We start from the raw sequence: 22,279 nt of genomic DNA, 5'->3' as shown, positions 1-22,279 counted from the left end.
AAAGCCGATACGCCAAGATCCAAATTCAATGGCTCAGGGGGAAAAATCAATGCAAAAGTGTTCATATTCATTAATTGAGATGGGAAAAAAGACAGAAAAATGCACCAAAATATCAGGAAATAAAGGTAAAGTGTGGGAAATCATCATAAAAATAATCTAAATCAAGTCTCAAAGTTTGCTTAATTAATTTAACAATTTAGGTATACATCTAATGACATTTGTTTATCAGTTATCCGATGATATAACAATGTATTTAGCCAATTAAGAGGCGGGGCACATTCGTTCAATTGCGGCATCGTCATCAGTTCAAGTCGTTTTGTAGCTTGTCATATGCAAATTGCGCATACGCCCCGATGGCAGTGCGAAAAACAAAAACCGCAAAGCTGCCAGCCAAATGTCAAGCTCAACTCTCACAATCTGTCACTGACTTGTCGCCTGTGTATCTCGCATAAGTCGATGCCACTCCAGTGATCTTTCTCTCATTAATAGTTGCTCACTTAACGATCGCTGTCCGGTGGCAAAATATTTTGCCAATGATGCAATGGTGCTTCATGGCTTTGATTTACAGTCAAGATACGTACGATAGCCTCACAATTGAAGGCATTGAAATTGCATTAAGATTGTTGATAAATCGCCGCCTGAACAGGCAGTATGATGGCACTGGGCGAAAATATTACCAAGTAACTCAAATGCTACATATATATGTCATTAGATACTATGAAATATATGATATTCTAACCTGAAGCAATGAAAGTATATGTAGCTAAATTCAATTAAAATCTCCTCTTTATTTTTGAGTGTAATATAAGTGGGTGGCGCTGTTGCGGTCCGAAGTGATGATCGTCAAAGGCGATCACCTTTTTCGCCTAACGATTACAAACGTTTGCAATTAACTCAAATACTATATTTACGGCCAGTCCACTTGGCCCCCTTCCCCGCCCCCCTCGCGGACGATCCGATCTGCGATCGGTGATCGCCGTCATGGCTATAACATGCTATATCATAATTTACAACTTTGACGTCAGGCTGCGGCGCACGCGTTCACCGCAATTCTGTTTTCGATTATGCGCCTCATGGCTTTCGGCGGTCATAAGACTTCATCTATGGACCAAAACGCAAAACCCCACCGCAGGGAAACTCCATCTCCAGCTCGGTTTCCTATCCTCCCCGTCGGAAAACAACAAAACTCCATCTCTGGCCTTGATGGCTTGCCCCTGGCGGCGTTTTGTATCTCGCGCTTGCATCTTGTATCTTTTGCTGCCGAGCGGCCACATGGGGCGGTTGCAGCAAAAATTTGTTAGCCTGTCGTAAACTGCGCCAAATCGCATAAATTATAAACGCCAAACCCCGTTTATCGATATGCAAAAAAGTTAGTTCGTTTTTTTTATATTTTTTTTTGTTTAGCGAAAGTGTCGATATGCCTTGAGCCGAGAACGGTTTATTTTGTGCCTTGCGGCCAGCAATTTCTTTTAATTGATTTCCAACAGTCGTGTGAGTCTGCTTTTTTTTCAGAATTTTCCAAACCGTCTAGACAACGCCAACGCATGAGATGCGGCCCATTTGACAGGTGTTGATTGAAATGACCCAAAAACTGAGAAAAAAGCGCTAGAAGCAACAATACCTCGTAGATGGAGACATGAGTTTCACACTTGTTGGGCTGTTTATAAACAGTTGGGTAAAACATCTCGGGAAAACAACTCAATCACATTAATCGGTGTCAGGGAATGGATATCAAATGAAAAACGTCCAAGTGAAACTAAACTGAAGAGCACCTTTGTAATCCTATATCTTTTGTTTGATGACCAGATAATTGTATAGGCATTAAGAATTCCTTTCACGGAACTATTACATAAATAAGGAGATAAATACTTAACCCGTTTATATTCCCTGCTTAATGCTTTTTTTTTTCTTAAAGCCAACTAGTAGAGGAAAACTATAATTACTAGTTGAGTGCCCACAAACCAGAACCAAAACCGTAAAAAAAATCCAACAGACTACATTGTCAGAGTGCAGTTTTCTCCCCTTTCGAACTCAGTTCTCGAAATGAAATAAATATAAATAAACATATTGTCGACTCATACACATTGACAGGTCGGCCGATAAGATAACACTCGCACGCACTCAAAACATACTTACATATATACATACATATATAGTCATTACAATATGTCAAACTGCATGTCATGCAACTCAGTTGTTGTACGGCACTTTAGATCTATTTACCGACTCTCAAGCAGCATATATATAACAAACGATCTGAACTTGTGCTATAAGAAAGGAACTTAAAAACACATTCAGCATTTTAATAAGCATCTATGAGTAACGATTGATTAATACATGAGCATTACAGTAATGTAGATACAATACTTGAAGATATCCAATTCAAAATGATTAGAATAAAGTTTTATTAATGGAAGATTTCTACTAATCTAAATATAAATAGAAATTTATAATATCATTTATATTGTTTAAATAAATCTTGCTCCAAATTAAGTAGGGACTTAATCTGTTAATCATAAGCTCGGCTCATTCGCTAAATATTTTTCTAAGTTCTATAATTGTGTTTCTTATCCACTGTAACCATCGTAATCAGCTAAATAGTTGCATCCAGAAGCCGCAGATGATCACAAATGTGCGGCTCATGCTCTAATCAAAATGTTTATAAACGTAATTAAATGTTTGCTCTGCGGACACAACAACTATCAATTGTTTATTGTTTGAACAATTGCCGCCTTATAGAGCAAGACATCGATGTCAAAGCCGCCTATCAGCAGATCGTCTATTGAACTCCAAGTGGTCGACGGAGTGCGAGTCCATGAAATGATCGTTTTATTTCATAATTAGTATTTCCCTCGAGCATTGATTTCGTAATTTATGTTAATGAGCTTGATTTTTTTCCACGGAAATATGAATATTGTATGAGCAAAGCGCTAACAAAATTTCATGACCTATGAGCTGGCCGAGAATTTCTACAAAAATGTCGCAGTTTTGTGTGTGTTTTTCAACGCTTTGCGTTAAGTGAGCCGGTTTCCGTTTCTGTTGAACTGTAATTTTTTTTTCACTTTGATATTCATAAACAAGTTTAGTGTTTTAGCCAGTGGATTTCACGGCTTTTAATTTAGCGTTAGTGGAGTCTCCTCATTGCTTTAATGGGGTAATAAATTGCTGCAATTATTCATGCGTCACACCCAATCGATTTCTAATAGCCGCAGGCCCGCTCTTCCCACAAAGGAATTTGTCTATAAACAATAATCTTTTTTTCTTTTTTCACAATTCCCAGGCATTTGTAACCCGCTGAGTGTACAACTACTGGTTTTTTGGCAGTACATTCTGAGCCAGGTGTTTTTGAATGATGGAATAGGCCTAGGAAGTATGAATAAGTAGTGAATTTAATGAATTACATTTGTCACATTCGTTAGTTCGCTTTAATTAGTTAACCAGAATATCTTTCTGCTTAATGACCTGTCGTGTCCCAAAGATATCTCACTTTGCGGTGTAGCAACTATATTTTCCAACTTCGCTTCTGTGGGATGTAATGATGCCCACGGTGAAAGATCAAACATCCTGGATAGGGCGACACCGTTCTAACTTCATCAATCATGGCAAATGCTTCCGCTGCCAGAACATCGCAGAGATACTCAGATACTAAGATACTAAGATATATATGCGGATACAAATACTACACAGTTTAGTTTGAAGTTGAAAATACAATAGATTGGATTGGCGTTTGCTACGAATTCACAAAACATAACTGACACATTTTCGCTCAGTGCAGGTGTAAGTTCGCTTATCGGGCGTCCGCACAGATTCGGATTCGGAATTGGACTTGGAATCGGCATCGGGTTGTTTGGGTGTCGAGCGGACTCGTTACGAACTGGTTTTCCTGCCGCTTAGCAGTCACTCACTTATATTTATTAATTATCGTATCGATAGCTCGCTCTCTCGTTTGAGCTGAGCTCTGGGCTAAAAGCCAAAACACAATCGTCTAACAACAAACGTACACTTGCCATTGTGTATGGATTTTAGTTTTGGGTTTTTTTGGTTTTTTTTCCCCTGTTTTTGGGTGGTTCTCGGATTGGTTTGGCGCTGCCAGCGTTCTTTAACGATCGGTCGGCAAACAAAAACAAATCCGACAACCAAAACAAACATATGAGATACTCTGAAACGCATACGCACACACGAGCGTCAGGCACACAGATACTCACATTTACAGAGCATAAAGTTCAGGCGGCGAACTCGTGAAGTTTTTCTCCCGGCGCATTCAGTTCGATTCGAGCGATTTTCGAGCGCGGAGCGTTTAACTCGCACAACCAAAAAACACGCGACAAAAAGCCACAAAAAAACGTGAAACTAAGTCTAAAAAAATTACAAGCTCTCTGAGTCAGCAAAAAAATAAACAAAACAAAAAAAAAGTAGCTAAAAGTGCAACGGCGATGAAAACTGCCCCTTCAAATGCCGGGGCAAAAGTATTCGTTTGCGGCACTCGGAGTTAATTAATTTTGGCATAGAATTTCCATTAGCTAAGTGCAAGTGTGTGTGTGTGTATTTGTGTTTAAAACCAAGAAGCCAAATGCTAATTAAATGCCATCGCAGAAAGCCATCGACTAAAGGCCATTAAGAAAAACGGGCATGAGTGTTCGCCCCAATAACGCCGGCGATATGTTGCTACACAATTCCGTAATCGGTGGCTACGATGAGTCAAAGTTTGCCGAAAAGATAACCCACCTGACGCCCACCGAACAGGAAGCAGTTAAGCGGTTCTGGAGGTAAAGATAGCAGTAATGTATCTGCAGATCGATATCATTTGAATCCGAAGCGCAAGGAAGTAGCGCCAAAATGTGCGGGGGTGTTCTATCAACAAAAAACTATAAGCATGTTGTTTTTTGAGTGTGTTGTTATTAATGGAGGTGTTAAAGGTGTGAGCTTAAGTGCGAATTCGGTGTGGAAATGAGCCGAAATCAATAAATAAAGGGTGTTTTCAAGACAAGTTTTGATGGGACTGGAAACTATGTTTTTGTTATTAATTATTATATTCAGGCTTAAAATATATTAACTTTAGCCTTTGTACGTCTAATTTGCATAATAAAGCACAACAGGTTCATAGTTCTTATTGATTTGTTAATAATTTTCAAGCAGCTTGCTGTATTTTATATTCTAACTTATATGAAACCTTTTTGGCTTTTCTTGTAATATATTTAAAATGCTTTAGCTAAGAACCTTTAAAATGTGACAACTCGAGAGCCATGTATCTTAGCTTTCAACCAAACCGAAACCCATATTAATAATTTCTAATTATGAAAATGGCCGGCGTAAACAAGGAAAAGCCGCAACAAATTGTGGCTAGACGAACGTAGATGGCAGAACATAAAAACAACGAGTTTCGTGTATCATAATCATAAACACGCATATTAATTTGGTCTGCAATCCAAAAATACGCGATGCCGCAACCGTTCCACATGAATGCAAGTTCTTCTCGTATCTTTCAGTGAGTGAGAAGGGGGCGGGGGGAGTGGGTCCATGTCAGGCCTTTTCCATTCATGTAACATGCATAAAGCGAAACCGCATAAATCAGTTGACGCATAAATTTTCATTTTACATACATATTTTCAAATCAGGCAAAAGATGGAAACGTGAAAAATGGCTCGAGAAATATGGCAGCAAATTGCCAGACGGCTTTCAACTTGACTCCTTCTCAAATGAATTTACTTTACTTTGTTTTTATTATTTATAATATCATTAAATCAGCAATGCTGTTGTTTTGGCCAAAACATGACAGGCAATTAATTTGCTAATGCATGGAGAACCTCAGTTGAAGCTGGCTTATTTGCCTTGGCTAATTGCATAAGGGTAATGTGGGCACTCAAATCCCCATTTTGGGGACTCAAAAACAAATTATAAATAATTGCAGTTTCCGCTTGCACTAAAGTGGAAAAATGAAAAATGCAGCACGCATGTTACGTTTTCCACGAAATTCGAGTAAAAATTAGAGTAGGGATCACGGCGGCAAAGTTCACTAATGAGTTCTGCTGGAAATGTGGACATGGATGTGGATGTGGATGGGCTGGATGAGAACCATTCCTCCGGTTGGCAGGGCACATAGATTACGCGGGATTTTGTGGCGCACGCTCGGCTATATTCTTCAAAAGATGTTTCCAAATACCAAACAAAGGGGGCGACAACAAGAACTCAAAACGCTGACAGCTTGATATATTTTATTATAATTTCTTCCCTTAGGCAGTGTGAATTCTATCTATATCTGTCGCTCGGTTTGTGTATCTTTGGTATCTGCGCATTTGTCGCATTCCGTGTCGATTGCACTGAGAGAAATTTACTAGTGTAGAACATAATATTAAAGCACGTCTTAACGAGCTAAAAACTTGTGACATTGTATTGTACTTAAAAACGTTATTCGAATATCTAAAATATTATAGATTTTTTAACTGCAATACTTTATTTTCTTAACGAACAATTGTCAAGTTTTTTAAATATTATATAGACCCACATTTTTCTCTGTGTGCCCGCTGCATTGATTTATTTTTAAATCCGATAGCCAAGATAAATACTGTTGGCGTTTTCCGAGCGTTTCGCAAGCGACTTTTCCTATTATTGTTTATGCAGCCCCTGTTATCTGTCATTATGCTGTTTTCTTTATTTGCCAATATGCACTAACAAGAATTTCTTTTGGTCCGTTTCGTTTCCAGGTCGCTGGTTTTGCGAAGTCAACGCGCCTTCATTGAGGAAAATGGTAAGTTGAATTAAAACCCAGCGTGGGCCTGGGCCATAAACGTAATACTAAAAACGTGTCTCAGGCCCACATGGCAGACATTCTACAGCAGCAGCAGCAGCAGCAGCTTTGGCCACAAGATCGGATGTGGGTCAACCTGACGCCCGCACACAAATGCGGGGCAAGTCGGGCCAACCAACACCCACAATTGTGTTGAGCAGTGTTAACAATACACTTAACTTGGACGAAAAGGCAAATTTGTCACAGCGGCGCCGCAACGCACTTTTACAGCCCCCGCTCTTATCCAGTAAAATATTTCGCATTTCGACTCCTTTATGAAAATCAATTTTGGCAAGACCCACACTTCCCTCCCCCCTCCACCACACAATCCTACTACCAAATGGCCAAAAGCGCTACTTTTAATTAAGCCAAACTGAGACGAAACTGGTTTTTGCGGCTCAAAACGCAAATATTTTCCGATATCACAAATTTTGGTCGCTTTTTTTTTATGACAAGCGGATGTTAGTTGACAGTTTTGTTGGCGGTGGGCGTGGCAGGTTTTGATTTTCAACTTCAGCGTTAATTGAAGCACTTAAATTGGGCAACGTGTGCGTTTATGTCAGCCAGCCTGCGATTTCAGCTCATTAGCCACACACGATGTGTTTACCATAATTTTGAAAAAGAAGCCAAGATACGACCAGAGTTTATGACACGTTGAAAATTCATTAAAAACAAAAACGCCATAAACCACTGCATCATTCACCACAAAGGGACGACTTTAATTGGGTAATTAAAATGCAGTCATAAATAGGGCGAATCCCGTCTAGGGAGCTCTTAAAAAAATAAAGGAAAATGTGGAAGTGGCAGAGAAATTGAAATCTATTAAGGAAGAGTATGTATTTTATGGGATTTCACTATTTTCCCTATATTTTAAAACAGCACAACAGATTTTATTTCTTTAAAAAACCCCAAACTTAAATTAAAGAGCAGAAGAAAACTAGAAAGTGTGACACTTAAAGTGTGATGTATTATTCAAAGATATTTCTATAAAAGCTATAACTAAAAAAAACTATTATTTTATTGAGAGAAAAATAACATAATGTTAATAAGTGTTAAAAAATGAATAAAGAGAGAGGTAGTTGTGTGGTTAATTAAAAATTGCAGTTATTTCTTGTGTAGTGCAGTATCTTGATTACGGCTAATATACCCATTATTCACTTATTTTATATTTAGCTGTCCATTATTTTTTATTTTTTGGTTGCCTGTCAAGTGAGTTGGGGCATGCAATTAGATCGAACAGCATTGCACGTGTTTTGCATAATTAAATTTTTGCGCTTTACGGTAATTTGTGGCTGTGGGGCCGCAGCAGCTCTGGCACCGTTAGCTTCATTAGCCGCAGCAGCTGCAACTGCAACTGCAACTGCAAATACCGCCCACCTCAGATAGCATAGCCGCCCATATCGCCACATACGAGCAATTTGTGCACATGTCAGTTGGACAACCAGTTCGGATTTGGTGTTCCCATACCCATTGCTGAAAGGGTATATAAGTACTTTTGGATATTACAAATATCTTTTACTTACTTGATGCCCTATTTCAAAACTGAAGGGTAAATTCACTTCCAGTCGAACTTGAAAATTGGGATTTCTTTCCCAATTCATTCACAAGTCGAGCTCATTTTGTATGCTGGACAGCATCTGCATCGCCTACACCCAGAAAAAAAGTGTAGTCATTACAAGAGGGGTTCGATAAACATGGAAACGATCTTGATAATGATGATGATTGGGACATGGGACACGGTACATGGAACTGGCGAGCATGATCGTAATTCAAGTGTGGCGATCGAGCCGGGTTAATTTCTTAATTTTTATGTGAGTCGGGTGCGACAATACGATTTATGTATGCACGTATGTAGGCGCCCTTATATGGTTGGCAGATTGTCGCCCAAATGAAGTTGTAAACTCTGTGGCATACAGATTCAGATTGTATGTGCAAAATGTCTGTAGTAATTTGCTTCAGCAATTATGCGAGAAAGTTGAAGTTCAAAATACGTTCCATTTATCCACTTAAAGGTAAAACATTGTGTTAGCCATTTAAGCTTGACTCAGACAGCATTAAATAGTCAATTGGGGGTCGTTTATGGATTCAAATTCCTCAATCGCTCACTAAATCCAAAAAAAAAAAAAACGAGTAGAAGCCGCGCCAAATTTGAATAGTCTGTGTGATTATATGATTATAGGTGTTTCGGTGTACATATGTGGGTGGGTGTGTGTGTGATTCGATCGATGATAATTAAGCCGGCGAACAGATTTGGCCGTAACCCTGGAGCCGCCTGCTAATTACGGCCACTCGAGCTCATCAATATGCGACCTCTTGAAACGGTCCAACACGTATACGCCGCGTTGAACACTTTCACAATCTAGACACGCCCACAACAAAGTCGCTGGAGACGCGTTTGCCTGCCCACGCCGTCGTTTTTAGTTTCATGAATGAAAAGTGAAAAGTATCTTTTGCACTTTTCAATTCGAACCGCTTGCAGTTCGCCAACAGATGGCGACGGCAATGAGCTTTATTCATAATTTTCAGCTTGATAAGCGTGGCTAAATGCTCTCATATCTTATCTTGCTTTAATTTACTGCATGATGAATAAAGTGAGAATTGGATTCGTTTGCCGGCCAGTTTGTTAAAGGCTTTCTCTTGGAGCAGAACGTTTGCACTATTGAGTATTTCCTTGGCCTCTTAGTGCTATCGAAAAATCGGAGGTCAGCCGACGAGCTGCAGGAATTTCAAATGTTTTAAGTGCAAACTCGAGTAACCATAAAATGCTTTGGGTTGTTTTTTGGCTAGGGGTTTTGTGGCTCTGGCATAAGGCGAAAATTCCGCAAGAAAGTGAGTAATAAATAAATAATGGAAGACATCAAACAAACTTCGGCGGTGTTTGCTGTCGACTTTGAAACGTCTGAGAAAACTCTATGCCGTTGACTATTAAACCCCATTACTTGAATCATTATTTAATTATTTTATTTTCCTTGATTGCAAAATCGTTTAAACCAATGCCAACGTAAATAACTCAAATTGCTTCGTTAAAAGTGATTCACCCAGTCAAAAGTGGTTTATCTAAATTAACCAAAATTAGTTATTATAAGGCGCAATTAAGCATAAATAAGGCACGAATTTATCTCGCGGCTACAGACGGTCATTCCCAGAACTGCGCCTTTTCGTACCTGCTGCTGCTCAGATTACCAAATCCGAAACGTGTTTGATGGAGGGCAGGTGTGGCAACCTCCGCGAAGAAGATACCTTTGTTTTGTGTGGTTTGACTGTGGTCAATACCAAGAATCGAACGTTGACGTGACCTTGGTAGTGGCATTAAGATACACGGCGTCTGGCTTTGATATCCATGAGATACTTATTCTTTCTGCGCCCCTTATTCCCTTGCAGCCATCAGATACTTACTCTTTCTTTGCTCCTTATTCCCTTGCAGCTCGTCCAATCGCGTCCTCCGCGAATCCCGAATCTCCTGCGGTCATGACTCGCTCGGTGCGCAGCTGCAACTGCTGTCCCTATGGCTACCACATCGACCTGGACTTTGTGCGCTACTGCGAGGCCCTGGCCCATGAGAAGCCCAGCGAGGAGGAGCAGCGGCGGCGGGATCGCAGGAGATCCCGAAAGTCCATGGAGTTCATGCTGGGATTCGAGAGCCTCTTCGGAGGCGACTGGCAGGCAGAGTCCAGGGTACAGGGAAAGCTTAGCGAGGTATGTTTGCCACCTATCAGATTCATTTCAGTATACAGGATTAAATCAGATATAGAAAAAACCTTAAAGTCTTTGCTTACCTAAAAGGACTATCAATACACTAAAAAATCAAGATCATCAAATTACCAAACAATTAAGTTGAAATGCAGATAAACGAAGATTCAAAGTACAAACCCCAAGTGGGCTTTGTTAAAGGTTGCACGATGTTCATTAACAAAATATTTAACAATATTAATATTGAGCGATGGGGATCTCAAAATTAGTGAGGAGTGGTCATTCCATTCCATTCCATTTTCGAAATCGCATATCTGCACGTAAATGTAACCTGTACATTGTATTATTGTTGGAACAGACCTCACACGAAAGCGAACCAGATTCGCCACATCCCATTGGCGGAGGAGGTGCGTCGCATATGTCGCAGTCGTATACGACCACTCCGTGCTACCGACCGCGTTCGTCATCCGTGCCGCGTTTCACCTATGGCAGCATACCGCCTCGATCTGAATCGCCCTTCGGCACCGCCTCCTCCACGTGCTCCTCGCTGCGCGGCGGCGTGGAGAGCGATGCTGGGATCTACCATCAGCGGCATCGGCCGGCGATCAGTCCGCCGGAGACGAGGGCCTTCCTCCACGAGGCGCTCGACGAGGTGTGCAGCGACTTCGAACGGACGCTGGAGCGGACTTCCGTGAAGCGGCGCAAGTCTCCCTATGGAGCTGGATCCCAGTCCATGGATCGGAATAACAACAAACTTAGCCTGAGCATCAGTAATGGCCATGGCGCATTGAAGGAGCTCAAGAGTCATCGCCTGGGCAACAGCACGTGGGATCGGCACTTTCATGTGGCAGGTGAGTGGGCGTCAGAACGATCGACCAAAAATAGCATGCCAAAAAGAGCTCAATTTATTAATATTATGTCATACACTGAAACAAAAGATATATTCGGGCAATATTTCCATTATCTATGATAATTTGATTAAACTTTATAGCTTATATTGCATAAAATATTTCTAAAAAATCTGGCAATGTTTTGGTCTGTTAGATATATAAAAAACAATAGTTCAAATGTATTTTTCTCAGTGTGAGGTAGATGATTCATAGAGCCAAGTGAGACACGCCAGATACTTTTGCTTTCTTTTCTTAGCAATTAGCGCTGCTGCGGCACATGTGACATTTTTACGCACGAAAGTGTGAAAAATGTAGCTAGGCTCATAGAAGAAAATAGAAGATTCACACAGTGGAATAGAAAGTGAAAGGAAAAGTAATAAAATTGAAGAAATACAAAATAACATACTCTTTTTTGCTTAAGATTTTAATGTTCAATTCATAGATGTGCAGAATTCAAACTTAGATTGTATATTTGTAACACATTGGATTGAGTTATTTATAAATTACCTAAAAAAATGTTTTCGAATTTTTTGGTTTTAATTTATACCATACAATCCCATGGTTAACACGAAGTTGTCACTACTGCAGCTGTGCTGAAAGATCAAAGGATATATCAACATCTACAAAGATTTAAGTTTTAAACGAAATAGAAAAGCAAAGAAATCAAACATCAGTTCACTGCTGGCAGCTCCAAAGATATATAGATACAGATACGGAGTTGCATGCAAACGCAATTGCAGATACAGATACAGTTGCTTTGCATCTTTGGCATTTGAAACTCAATTGGGTCTTGCAACGTGCGGCATGGGGCAACTTCAAGGCAATTTTCGAGGCGTTCGTATCTCAAATCAATTTGAAATGCGCATTTGGCGCTCAATTTGCATGCAAATTTTGCTCCAGCTCGTTTTTGTCGTATTTGTTGATGCCATAAATTTGCCATAAAGTGTGCAAAAAAAATCAATGCATATAAACAAATCAAATTGTCGCGTTTCATTTGCTGTTTTTTGTTTTTTTTGTCCAGAGGACCTGGCGCAAAGAGTTGTCGTTGATTAATGTGTATAAAATGGTTGCAGTTCCATGGTAATTGCCAAAGTACGGGCCATTAATAAATGGCTTTCAAATTGAATTGAACATGGCCAAAAGGCAGCTCGATGCCAAAAAGAACAGAAAACCATTCTAACAATAGATGAATGCCAAAAAGCGTGTAAGAGCAGAAAACAGGAACCTTGAGCTATTTGCACTTAAAGAAAATAAATTGCTAAAAGGGATATTAAGATGCTAACCTTAAATCTTATTATTATATTTTAATATAATGAAATTATTATTTACGAAGATGTTTCTTTAATAAAATAAGATAAAATAGAATAGGTATTAAAACCAACAAAAAATGTATTGGTAGATACCAATCTCTTTAATTATCGTTGGAAATGTGGTGCCTTAAACTATCCAACTGCGAGCCCGACCCAAGAAATCATAAATCAGCAAATGGTTTGGGTTTTTTGCCTTTCAATTTGTTAAGATTTTAAATATCAATCAAACTATTTCTTTTTTTTTCAAATTTAATTGCAAAAAGATAAGATGGAAGATATATTGGGTAGCGAACTTTTTTTTATTAAACTTAATGATGATTTATGCAAAATTAGCCTCTTTATTTTCCTGGCCTTGACTCAGAAAACACAGACAAACCCCTTGATGCGAATAGGTGTGTAGTAGCCCATCAAAAATCAATATTATTTTCTTATCAAATGGCCCATTGAATATAAACAAGCCCAAGGGTTTCTCTCTCTCTCTCTCTCTCTGTTGCTCACATGCTCTCTCTCTCTCTCTCTTTGCCCACGTCACTGAAATTATCACTTATCAATTTGGCTTTAATAGATGTGCATTCAGCTTATCAGCACAAATACAGCGAAAAGTTGCTCACTTGGTTATTTAATGTGTATATTTGCTGAGCGTTATCATTTCGCTCTTGGAGCTCTCAGCAAATTGGTTTCTATTTTATTTCGGTGTTTAGTTAGACAACTTTATTTTTTCGTTCGCCTTTCGCACCAGAGTTGTGTTAAATAATAACACAAAAATCTCTATTGCTAAATGGTTTTTTTCGCTCTTCATGCTGCTTTTGCTGCCGTGGATGATGGTCGAATGAACAAAAAAATCTGAGAGCAGTTTGTCGGCGACTTTCGAACGAATAGCATAAAAATGCGTCCGTGAAACTGCAAAACAAAAAAAAAAAAAAAAAACTTATAATAATTATACGAAATGCCTTAAACGAAATCAACTAATCAAAACGAGACATGTAATTGTAGTACGACGAATTAACAGCAACTAAATTTAAACTTTAATGCGAATTACATGATAGTATGTGACAATAATTTCGACAGCGGACAACACGAAAGTGGTTTGACAACAATAAAAAATATTAAATAATACGATTTTTAAATGTAAGAAAATACTTACGCGTTAAACGAATAAGTAGAAACATCAATGATAAATGATTTACAAAAAAATAAACAAAAATAAATCTCATAAATTAATAAGACTACATAAAATCAGCACAAACATAACACACATAATTGTAAATCAAAAACGAATATATATTTCAAAATGCCTATGATTCTACGAAAACTGAAATATGAACTGCTGCGATGTGAGTTTTGTGAAACAAGTGTGCATGTTTCGTTGGCCGCCACTGTAAAGCAGATACCTTTTGATGAGCTGTCGCTTTGATCTGGCAAATCAAATAATTCAATATTGTTTATAGCCAAGCGCGTTTAATTAGCAGCCGCTAAGATAAGAGCAAAATAAAACAATTATATTAAAGAATCTAACAAATATTTGCTACGCTTTGGCTTGCGAATGCCAGACACAACCAAGTGCAATGTCTGCTGCCTTGGCCCACAAAAAGGCTGCCCAGTGCAATGCTGCGCTTTTCTAACCAACTAAACTGAACGGAATAAATCAATAATAGAATCAACCAAAACAGTGGCTGAGAAATGTTTTCAACAGCGGACGATGCCATACCGTTAAGACGGAAACGTTTGGCCAAAAGGAGTATCAAGTTGAAGCCGGACAGCAAGCCAAACGCACAGAAGAGCTGGTGGAGCGACTGTAGGTGTCTATTAGCTTGGGGAGACACACTCATTTGGGGCGAACTCTCTACCGTTTTGAACTTCGTTCCTTGTTAATTAGTTGGGTCATAAAAACTGATTTATTATGGCCAGGTCAATGCTACCCAGCGTCACGCGCAGCAAACCCCTTCCCCCTGCCAACTCCCTACATTTCGTCTTGACCAAAGACGCTTAGCCAGTTTGGCACCGCTATGAAAAAACAATCACTGAAAAATATTTAGCCAGTTTTAATGGTATTGAAATATCTAATGTAAATATTTAACTAACAGTTAGGTTAACTTATAACTCAGATTATAACTTATAGCCTAGACTAACGCATTTGAGTTCTCTTTTCTAAAGTTCTCTAAGTGTATAGAAAAAGTTCGTTGCACAGCGTATTAAGTAATAGAAGCAAAATGGATAGCAGCACAATTTTCTTGCCAAGGCTAAAAGAGCGAGATGAGTTACACACATAGTTGTTAGCAGGGAACACAGTGCGTATGAGGAATATTGAAATAGTGCTTCAGCTGCCCATAAATTTCTCTATTTGCTCTCATACAACAGACTGCATTAAAGTAAAGTACGCCAACAACCTTGCCTATTAGTTAAATAAGAGGTAATAAAAAGTATATACACACGTATGCATGCCAGGGCGATAACCAAAAACTAATATTGAATAATAGCTCGAGCGTCTTATCTTCGCTCACGCAGACACGCAAAATGGGCGGATTTGGTGACTTTTGCAGTTTATTTTGTTTTTACACAGTATATATATGGTTTTTTGTTGTTTTCGCATTATACGAACTTTGGCACAATTATTAAAATTAGATTTGAATAGCAAGCGTTTTATCTTTGGACGTAGGAGCTTTTTGCAACAAAATAATTCATCGGGCTTTATAGTCCAGTCGCCAGTGGCAAGTGCTCATGGCAAGTTTACAAATTAGGATTGTACTTAGGAGGGAGAGCGGAAAATCAAGTAACCCCTAATTCCCCACCAGACTCAATCTTAAGTTAACCTCGGTATTTTTAATTGTTTTTAGATTCCTGCATTGGCGGCAATCAATCGCCCACGGGCACGCCGCGCCCCTTTCTGCGATCCAACACCCTTCCCCTGCGACAGCGACCCAGTCCGGCGGAGGTCCAATATGAAAGCTACGTGCAGGCCACGGTGGCGGCCAATGCCAAGTCGCCGGTGGAGCAGCTGGAGAGCGCAAAGTCTCCAGGTGCTCCGCCACCGCCGCCTCCGAGGCGCCACCACCTGTTGGCCACCACGCCCACGGGAAAACCCACTTTCAAGGAGGATCGACCGCAGGAGAATGGCTCCGTCAGCAGCAGCTCCCTGCAATCGCCTGTCATCTCGGAAACCGGGCAGACCACGGCAGATGCACAAGCTCTGTTCCAGATACGCGAACAAATGGCCCTGAGCCTGAGGCGTCTTAAGGATCTGGAGGAGCAGGTGAAAGTCATACCGGACATGGAGGTAAGAATATTACTGTTTAATACGAATTAGTTATATTAAAGAAATACCAATCTGCATTTCAGCTGGAACTCAATTCTCTTCGCTCGGAAAAACAGAAATTGCTGCGCAGGAACGAGGAGTTGATGCGAAGTCAACGGCAGACGCCTTCGCCGCCAAGTCCGGGACTCAAGACTGCGTCACCCGTGCAGTTCACTCCCCAAAGGATCAGTCCAGTGTCGCTGGAAAGCCTAGGAGCACGCATGCGCAGCAGTTCCACCTCGGCATCTCCCTCACCAAGCGTTGTTCGTCGGGATGTGTCCACCCAGGCGGTGGTGCGACCACCTGCCACTCGAGATGTGTCCGTTGGCCACCAGCCCACCACACGAAATGTTGGAGTTCAGCCGTCGGAAACTTTCTACTCCAAGGAGGAGCTGGATAAGAAGGTGGAGCAGGCACTAACCAATGCACAAAAACAACAGCTGAGAAAGCTCATCTCTGTGGGCACTCAAATGTATGTGCCCCAGAGGGACCAAAAGGACAGTGGAGTGCAAACCACACCGGAACGACCAAAACTCAAGTACAATGTGGGAGTCACCGCGAAACCGGCCACAAGGGAGAACTTTACCAGTTGCAAGCCGGATGTGCGTCATGTGGGCAGCTCTGATGATCGCCTGGATGATGTGCTATGCGAAAAGTGCGCCGTCAGCAAGAAAACTGTGGCCTGCGGTCCGGAAACTCCGGCGGAGAAGGTGAAACCTGCTCCCCAAATGCCCGGACGCAGCAACACCTTCAGTTTGGGCGAGAATGAGACCGTATCCGTGGTGCGTAAGACAATTGGATGCCAGACGCCAGTTACCCTGGTCCTCAGTTCTGGAAGTCAAACCACCACGGCTGTTGTTCGTTCCACTGGAGCCCAGGTTAATCCGCAGCAACAGCACTCTGGCGTCCAGTGTGCAACGGAGCAGGTATCCCGACAGACTGATACCAAGGGACTGCAGCGACTCACTCGGAGTCAGACGAAGACGGAACAGGTGTCGGAGTCGACGTCCCGCCCTCCAACCCGACACACAGCCAGCAATACGGACAAGGTGGAGGAACCGGAGCCGGCTAAGGTTCGCACAAGCCACTCCGCCTGCAACACGGAGGAGGTTCGCAAGAGGGATGTGGGCTGTGGCGACATTGTCAAGCCACACATCTCCATTGCCTGTGCAGCCAACTACTGTGATTCCTGCAAGGAGGCCATCCAGGATCTGGCCAGGGGTTTCTCGAAGGCCAGTCCCACGGCAACCAGAACGGGAGGAGCAGTGCGACGCTCCACGTCGGCGGACTCGAGAATTCCGCGACCCAAGCACCTCTCCAGTCCGAGTCCGGTGCGCAAAGAGTTCATGCGACAGAACACCTACACGCTGGCCACGCCCTCGCCAACGCCCAGTCCACAGGTGGAAAGGAAGGCGCGATTGAGGTGAGTCCCCTATATATCTATAATCTGAATATTTTAGTGATTTTATGCTTACATTCAGTTTATTTACACCGATATAATAATTTTCCTATTTTATTCATGTAACTTTAATTTTGCCCCACCGTGCTAGCCAAGTTTCACGATAAGCTTTTAGCCGAGTCACAAACCAGAAGTCAGCTCTTGCGCATTGGGGTTACAAAAGTCAGAGCCTGCAATCGAATTGGCTTGACCTTCAGTTGAGTTTTGGTGTTTGCTTTGGCCCAATTGCTGAGCCGCTTATTTTTGCTTTTTGTTTGGATTTTGGTTTTTCGCATGGTGCTGCCAATGTTTTCCAGCCTGAGCAGTTTCACGTGCTATCCGCTGCTGGTCAGCGGATGCTCGGCTCTGCTAGTAACGTGGGTTTAGGATTAGCCGTAGAAGCCACCAATCTGTCGTACTTATCAAGGTTATTCCCTTTCAGCTCCCTGCAAGAGAAGCCACCGTCTGTGTCCAGTTTCCAGGCATCGGAGCCATTGCCCGAATCCCAAAGCTTCATCCGTCAACCGCAGAAGGATTCATTGGATCTGAGTCTCTTGGGCGAGGATGAGTTGATAGTCCGAGAGGAGAAGCGGGTGAGCATCAGCTGGTCGCGCGATGCCTCTCCAGCTCCGCTGATGACCTCCTCGGGCACTACCAAGTCCGAATCACCGGAACAGGAGCCGGCAATGAGCTCCTCAAGTGATTCAAGTCCGCCCATCGACGTCCAGATTGCCCAGGGAGCGCGCAAGAAGTCCAGCACTCCACTCAAATCTAGTCAGAGCGAGGGCTCCCAGGTGACCGTGATCGAACAGCCGGCCACCAAAGCCCAGCTCCACCAGCTGGCCCAGGCGGATTCGGAGCCCCGAAAAAAGTAAGCCACTTTGAATATTTATACTTTTTGTAATACAAAAAGGATCTCGTTTATTTAAGGAAGTCTAAAAATTCAACAAATTCGCAGTATTAATATTTTAAATTATAATTTCAGAACCGAGTTGTCCCAGAGCCTTAAAGACGCCCTCAAGATCATTAACGACTCGCTGCTGAAGAAGCTGGGCGCCAAACCCATATCCTCGCAGAGCCTCAAGTCGGCCAAGGCGACCATTCAGGATAACTGGTTCAACAACTCCAGTACTGGCAAATCCGATCCCCATCAGGTTGAGGATTATCTAGATTACTTTGAATCCCTGTCCATCCCATTGCTGGAGTACTGTGTCAACCTGTCCGACAGTAATGTGAGTTTTAATCACCTTATATCATAAGTAATAAAGTTCGATCACTAAGTTATATCTTATTTTAGGGCAACACAGCCATGCACTATGCAGTCTCGCACGGCAACTTCGATGTGGTATCCATACTGCTGGATTCTAAGGTTTGCGATGTAAACCAGATGAATAACGCCGGATACACATCGGTGATGCTCGTATCGTTGGCCAAACTGAAGCAGCCCGCCCATCGGACAGTCGTCGAGCGACTGTTCAAGATGGCCGATGTCAACATACGGGCCAAGAAGGTAGGTAAGGGGCCCCAACGCCCATGGATCTCGAGCCCAGTATGAGCTGACCACACACTACTCCCCTACTAACCGCTCCCGTCCTGTCTCTTATCCACCAATCCACAGCACTGCCAGACCGCTTTGATGCTCGCTGTGTCGCATGGTAACGGGGACATGGTCAATATGCTTCTGGACGCCGGAGCGGATATCAATATCCAGGACGAGGACGGCAGCACGGCACTGATGTGCGCCGCCGAGCACGGACGCGTAGATGTGATCAAGCACCTTTTGTCGCATCCCGAGTGCGATTCACTGGTCACCGATGTGGTTAGTGAGCCTACATACACAATTTATATAGAAGAGAATTTATATTATTTTTCTTCTCCCAGGATGGCAGCACGGCCTTCAAGATCGCCTGGCAGGCTGGCCACCGGGATGTGGGACTACTCATCTACGTCCACGAGCAGATGCTGCGAAGCAAGCTGCCAAACCGCGGAGATGCCACAAGGAGCTCCCTGATTTCGCCACCGCGCCACAAGCGCCAGCCATCGCAGTAAAGCCATTTCGTATTAGCGGCCAAATCGACGAACAAACAGCTAGTGACTAAGATTTAAATTAGCATTTCGTAGTGCTGCTCAGAATACATTCCATACCGAGATACTGCGGAAAGGCACAAGGGCAGCTTACACTTTTCATATGTATATTATATATATATATATATAACTAGAATTCGTTTGTCGTACGTTTTATTTATTTGTAAATCTAATTTAATCGCTAATCGTAGTAGCAGCTAACTCTGTGTAATAATTCTGAGACACATCGATCAACTAATGCAATTAAGTACTGCACAGGCCTGAGCTACCGATCATAAAGTAGCCGACAAACCAACCAACCATATCAAGCAACCGACAATGCAAAAAACGATATATACTAACCAGAACTAACGAACAGTGAATCAAATCAAAGGGTTCATCTTTAGGATAATTTAATAGAAATTAAACCAAACTAATTTAAAAGCAAATGTTTTCTCAAATAAATAAATTCTTAAATAAAAGCAAGTGTTTTAATATTAACTATTCTATGCTGACTCTGCCTATTGGGCTACCTGAACTTTAGTTTAATATTGTTTCGGATAGTTACTATGCTGAGTTTTATATTGCTTTCTAGACTTTGTTCATAGAGTAAATTCTTCGTCATTAGGCAAAAGATTAAGATACTGACATAAGCTAAATCTCTTTGTTTAGACTTTTTGGTGCACAACGAGTTGCTTTAATTGCTTTTTCCATATAAAGCATGAAGCGGAAACATTAAAATTAAATTTAAATATTTCCAAAGATGCCACATAATATATATAGAAGGTTAGTTAATATTTTAGAGGCTTTATCTATATTTCTTGTTAACTAAACAAGTTACCAATCTTTCCTATCCCAGAGATAAAGCTAATGTCAGTGATCCTGCATTCTCAAGCTGCGAACTTATACCGCCCTCTCCTCGTTTCCGTGTTCTATGACTCCCAATGGCATCAGGGTTAGTGCTATACCATCCTCCAGATTGATCAATGGCTTCCTAGTATTCAAGGAGAATTCATACTCGGATAGGAGCAGGGCCAAAGCCAATCGCAGTTGCAGCTGCGCGAATTGTATACCAATGCAGCTGCGAGCACCCACGCCGAATCCAAACCAGGTGCCCTGCTGCTGCAGCGAATCCCGTGGTCCGCTCCAACGATCCGGCTTGAATTCCTCGGGATCCGGGTAGATATCCGGATCGTGATGGATGGCGTGCGTGGGTATGATGAGGAACAGCTCCTTGACCAGAATGTACTTGGGATGATCCGGAACTGCGTAGTCATTCAAGGTGCGACGTAGGATGTACGGTGTTATGGGATGCATTCGTAGTGTTTCGTTGATCACCTGACCCATGAAAGTGAGCGACTTGATGCCCTCGTGGGTTATGTGACCATCATGTCGCTCGATGGCCTTCTTGACCTCCTCCCGCACGCGGACTTGCAATTCTGGATGCAATGCGAGTTCATAGAGTACATATGATAGAGTGTTGGCCGTTTGCTCGTATCCCGCCTTCAAGAAGACAACTGCATGGGCGGCCAACTCGTTCTGCAGATGGGCACCTAGTTCCTTATCCGCTTCATACTGATGGGTAATGAACTCCAGTGCCTTGACGTCGATCAAAAGTTGTAAGTAGTCCTTCTGAGGCTTTCCGGACGTCTCTCGTTGCTCCACAATACTCGTAAGGAGTTTTATAAAATACTCCTCCGCCTGTTTGGGCGTGCGGCGCATGCGCAACATTCGACAAAAGTTGGGGAACCGGATCATCATGAGGTTCATTAGATAGCCATGTTTGTGGCTGTTCAAGGCCAGCTCGGTCATCTGCTCAAAGTCCTCCAGAGGATACGTTTTCCTCTGTTCGGCATTCAAGCCAAAAACGCATTTGGCCAGGGAAGATAACACATGACGCCGCATGATCTTCTGTATGTGAACGGTGGAATGGGGCTGGCTCATCAGGGTGCTATTGACCGTCAAGAGAAGCTGTTCCGCCTCCTCGTAGAGGCAGTCATACAGCAAGGACACGCGATCACCTTCGAGACTTGGATCCAGTTTCTGACGCATCTCCTTCCAGCTCTCTCCCCGCAGCGCGTACAGATCCCCCGACAAGGGATCCGACTTCTGATTGCAATACAATCCACGATCATTGAAATTCCAAAAGTCCTTGATCATGATCTGCCTGATCAGCTCCCGATCGAGGATCAATGCGCGTGGCTGCAACAGGGCGTAGAATCCGCAGAAGGGACCGCTTCCCTTGAACTTCTTGTATATGGCCGAGTAGTGCTCCGCCTTCATAGCCTCCGTACTCAATGTCTGCGTCATTATTTGCCTAATGATAGGCCATAGCTTTTTGGGTCTCTCGTGTGGAATGTCCAGATAGCGCCAATAATCTCGCTGATACCGCGCCGCAATAATTAGCAGAACCAGCAGCCCGAGCACCAGCAGTCCGATGATGAGGAAAATGATCCACATGTTTTGCATTTCGTACGTTTTGTTTGCTCTGAATCACATGCACACACGTCTGCGAATCGGAACCACTGATTTGTTTTTTTTTTTTTTCGACTGGCTCGGTGGGGTGGGGGGATTACTATTCGTTTCACTTCCTGCCCGCCCGCTATCTTGCCACCCACTCACTCTCACTGGCCGCTGTATCGCGATCCCGCTCTCGGACGTCAGGTAGTGCCACCGACTATGATCTAATGCATCGCTCCGTAGCGTTCTCGAATCGTTCTCGATGTGGTAACGTTCATTAGCGAGGCGCACGATCCGACTGAGAGTGCTGCGGTGAAAAGTAACTATTTACGATACTCGCTCCCCACTCCA

At 42.4% G+C, this 22,279-nt stretch overlaps 2 protein-coding genes across 7 annotated transcripts in view; one reads left to right on the top strand and one right to left on the bottom strand.

Annotated features, from left to right (window-relative positions):
- Window positions 1–19,950, top strand: part of LOC6609231 (KN motif and ankyrin repeat domain-containing protein 1) — a 26,539-nt gene extending 6,589 nt beyond the window's left edge. The window contains exons 1-11 of one of the 6 annotated variants that reach the window (XM_032714381.1): window positions 4,357–4,766; window positions 6,702–6,745; window positions 10,209–10,480; window positions 10,833–11,325; window positions 15,509–15,948; window positions 16,011–17,389; window positions 17,847–18,275; window positions 18,390–18,636; window positions 18,702–18,914; window positions 19,023–19,223; window positions 19,286–19,950. In XM_032714381.1, the coding sequence (XP_032570272.1) occupies window positions 4,630–4,766; window positions 6,702–6,745; window positions 10,209–10,480; window positions 10,833–11,325; window positions 15,509–15,948; window positions 16,011–17,389; window positions 17,847–18,275; window positions 18,390–18,636; window positions 18,702–18,914; window positions 19,023–19,223; window positions 19,286–19,453 (4,023 nt within the window). In that variant the 5' untranslated portion in view covers window positions 4,357–4,629 and the 3' untranslated portion in view covers window positions 19,454–19,950. Of the gene's footprint in view, window positions 1–4,356; window positions 4,767–6,701; window positions 6,746–9,440; window positions 9,614–10,208; window positions 10,481–10,832; window positions 11,326–13,531; window positions 14,009–14,053; window positions 14,470–15,508; window positions 15,949–16,010; window positions 17,390–17,633; window positions 17,782–17,846; window positions 18,276–18,389; window positions 18,637–18,701; window positions 18,915–19,022; window positions 19,224–19,285 lie in introns of those variants that run through there. The other 5 variants (XM_032714382.1, XM_002033886.2, XM_032714385.1 and 2 more) reach the window with 5 other exon arrangements.
- Window positions 19,626–22,279, bottom strand: LOC6609230 (probable cytochrome P450 317a1). Its single transcript, XM_002033885.2, has one exon. The coding sequence runs from the start codon at window positions 21,935–21,937 to the stop codon at window positions 20,372–20,374; it is 1,566 nt and encodes a 521-aa protein (XP_002033921.2). The 5' UTR covers window positions 21,938–22,279; the 3' UTR covers window positions 19,626–20,371.

The sequence above is a fragment of the Drosophila sechellia genome, chromosome 2R, assembly GCF_004382195.2.
Source record: "Drosophila sechellia strain sech25 chromosome 2R, ASM438219v1, whole genome shotgun sequence".
NCBI lineage: Eukaryota > Metazoa > Arthropoda > Insecta > Diptera > Drosophilidae > Drosophila > Drosophila sechellia.
The sequence above is the reverse complement of the archived record's forward strand: the minus strand, read 5'-3'. Positions and strand labels throughout refer to the sequence as shown.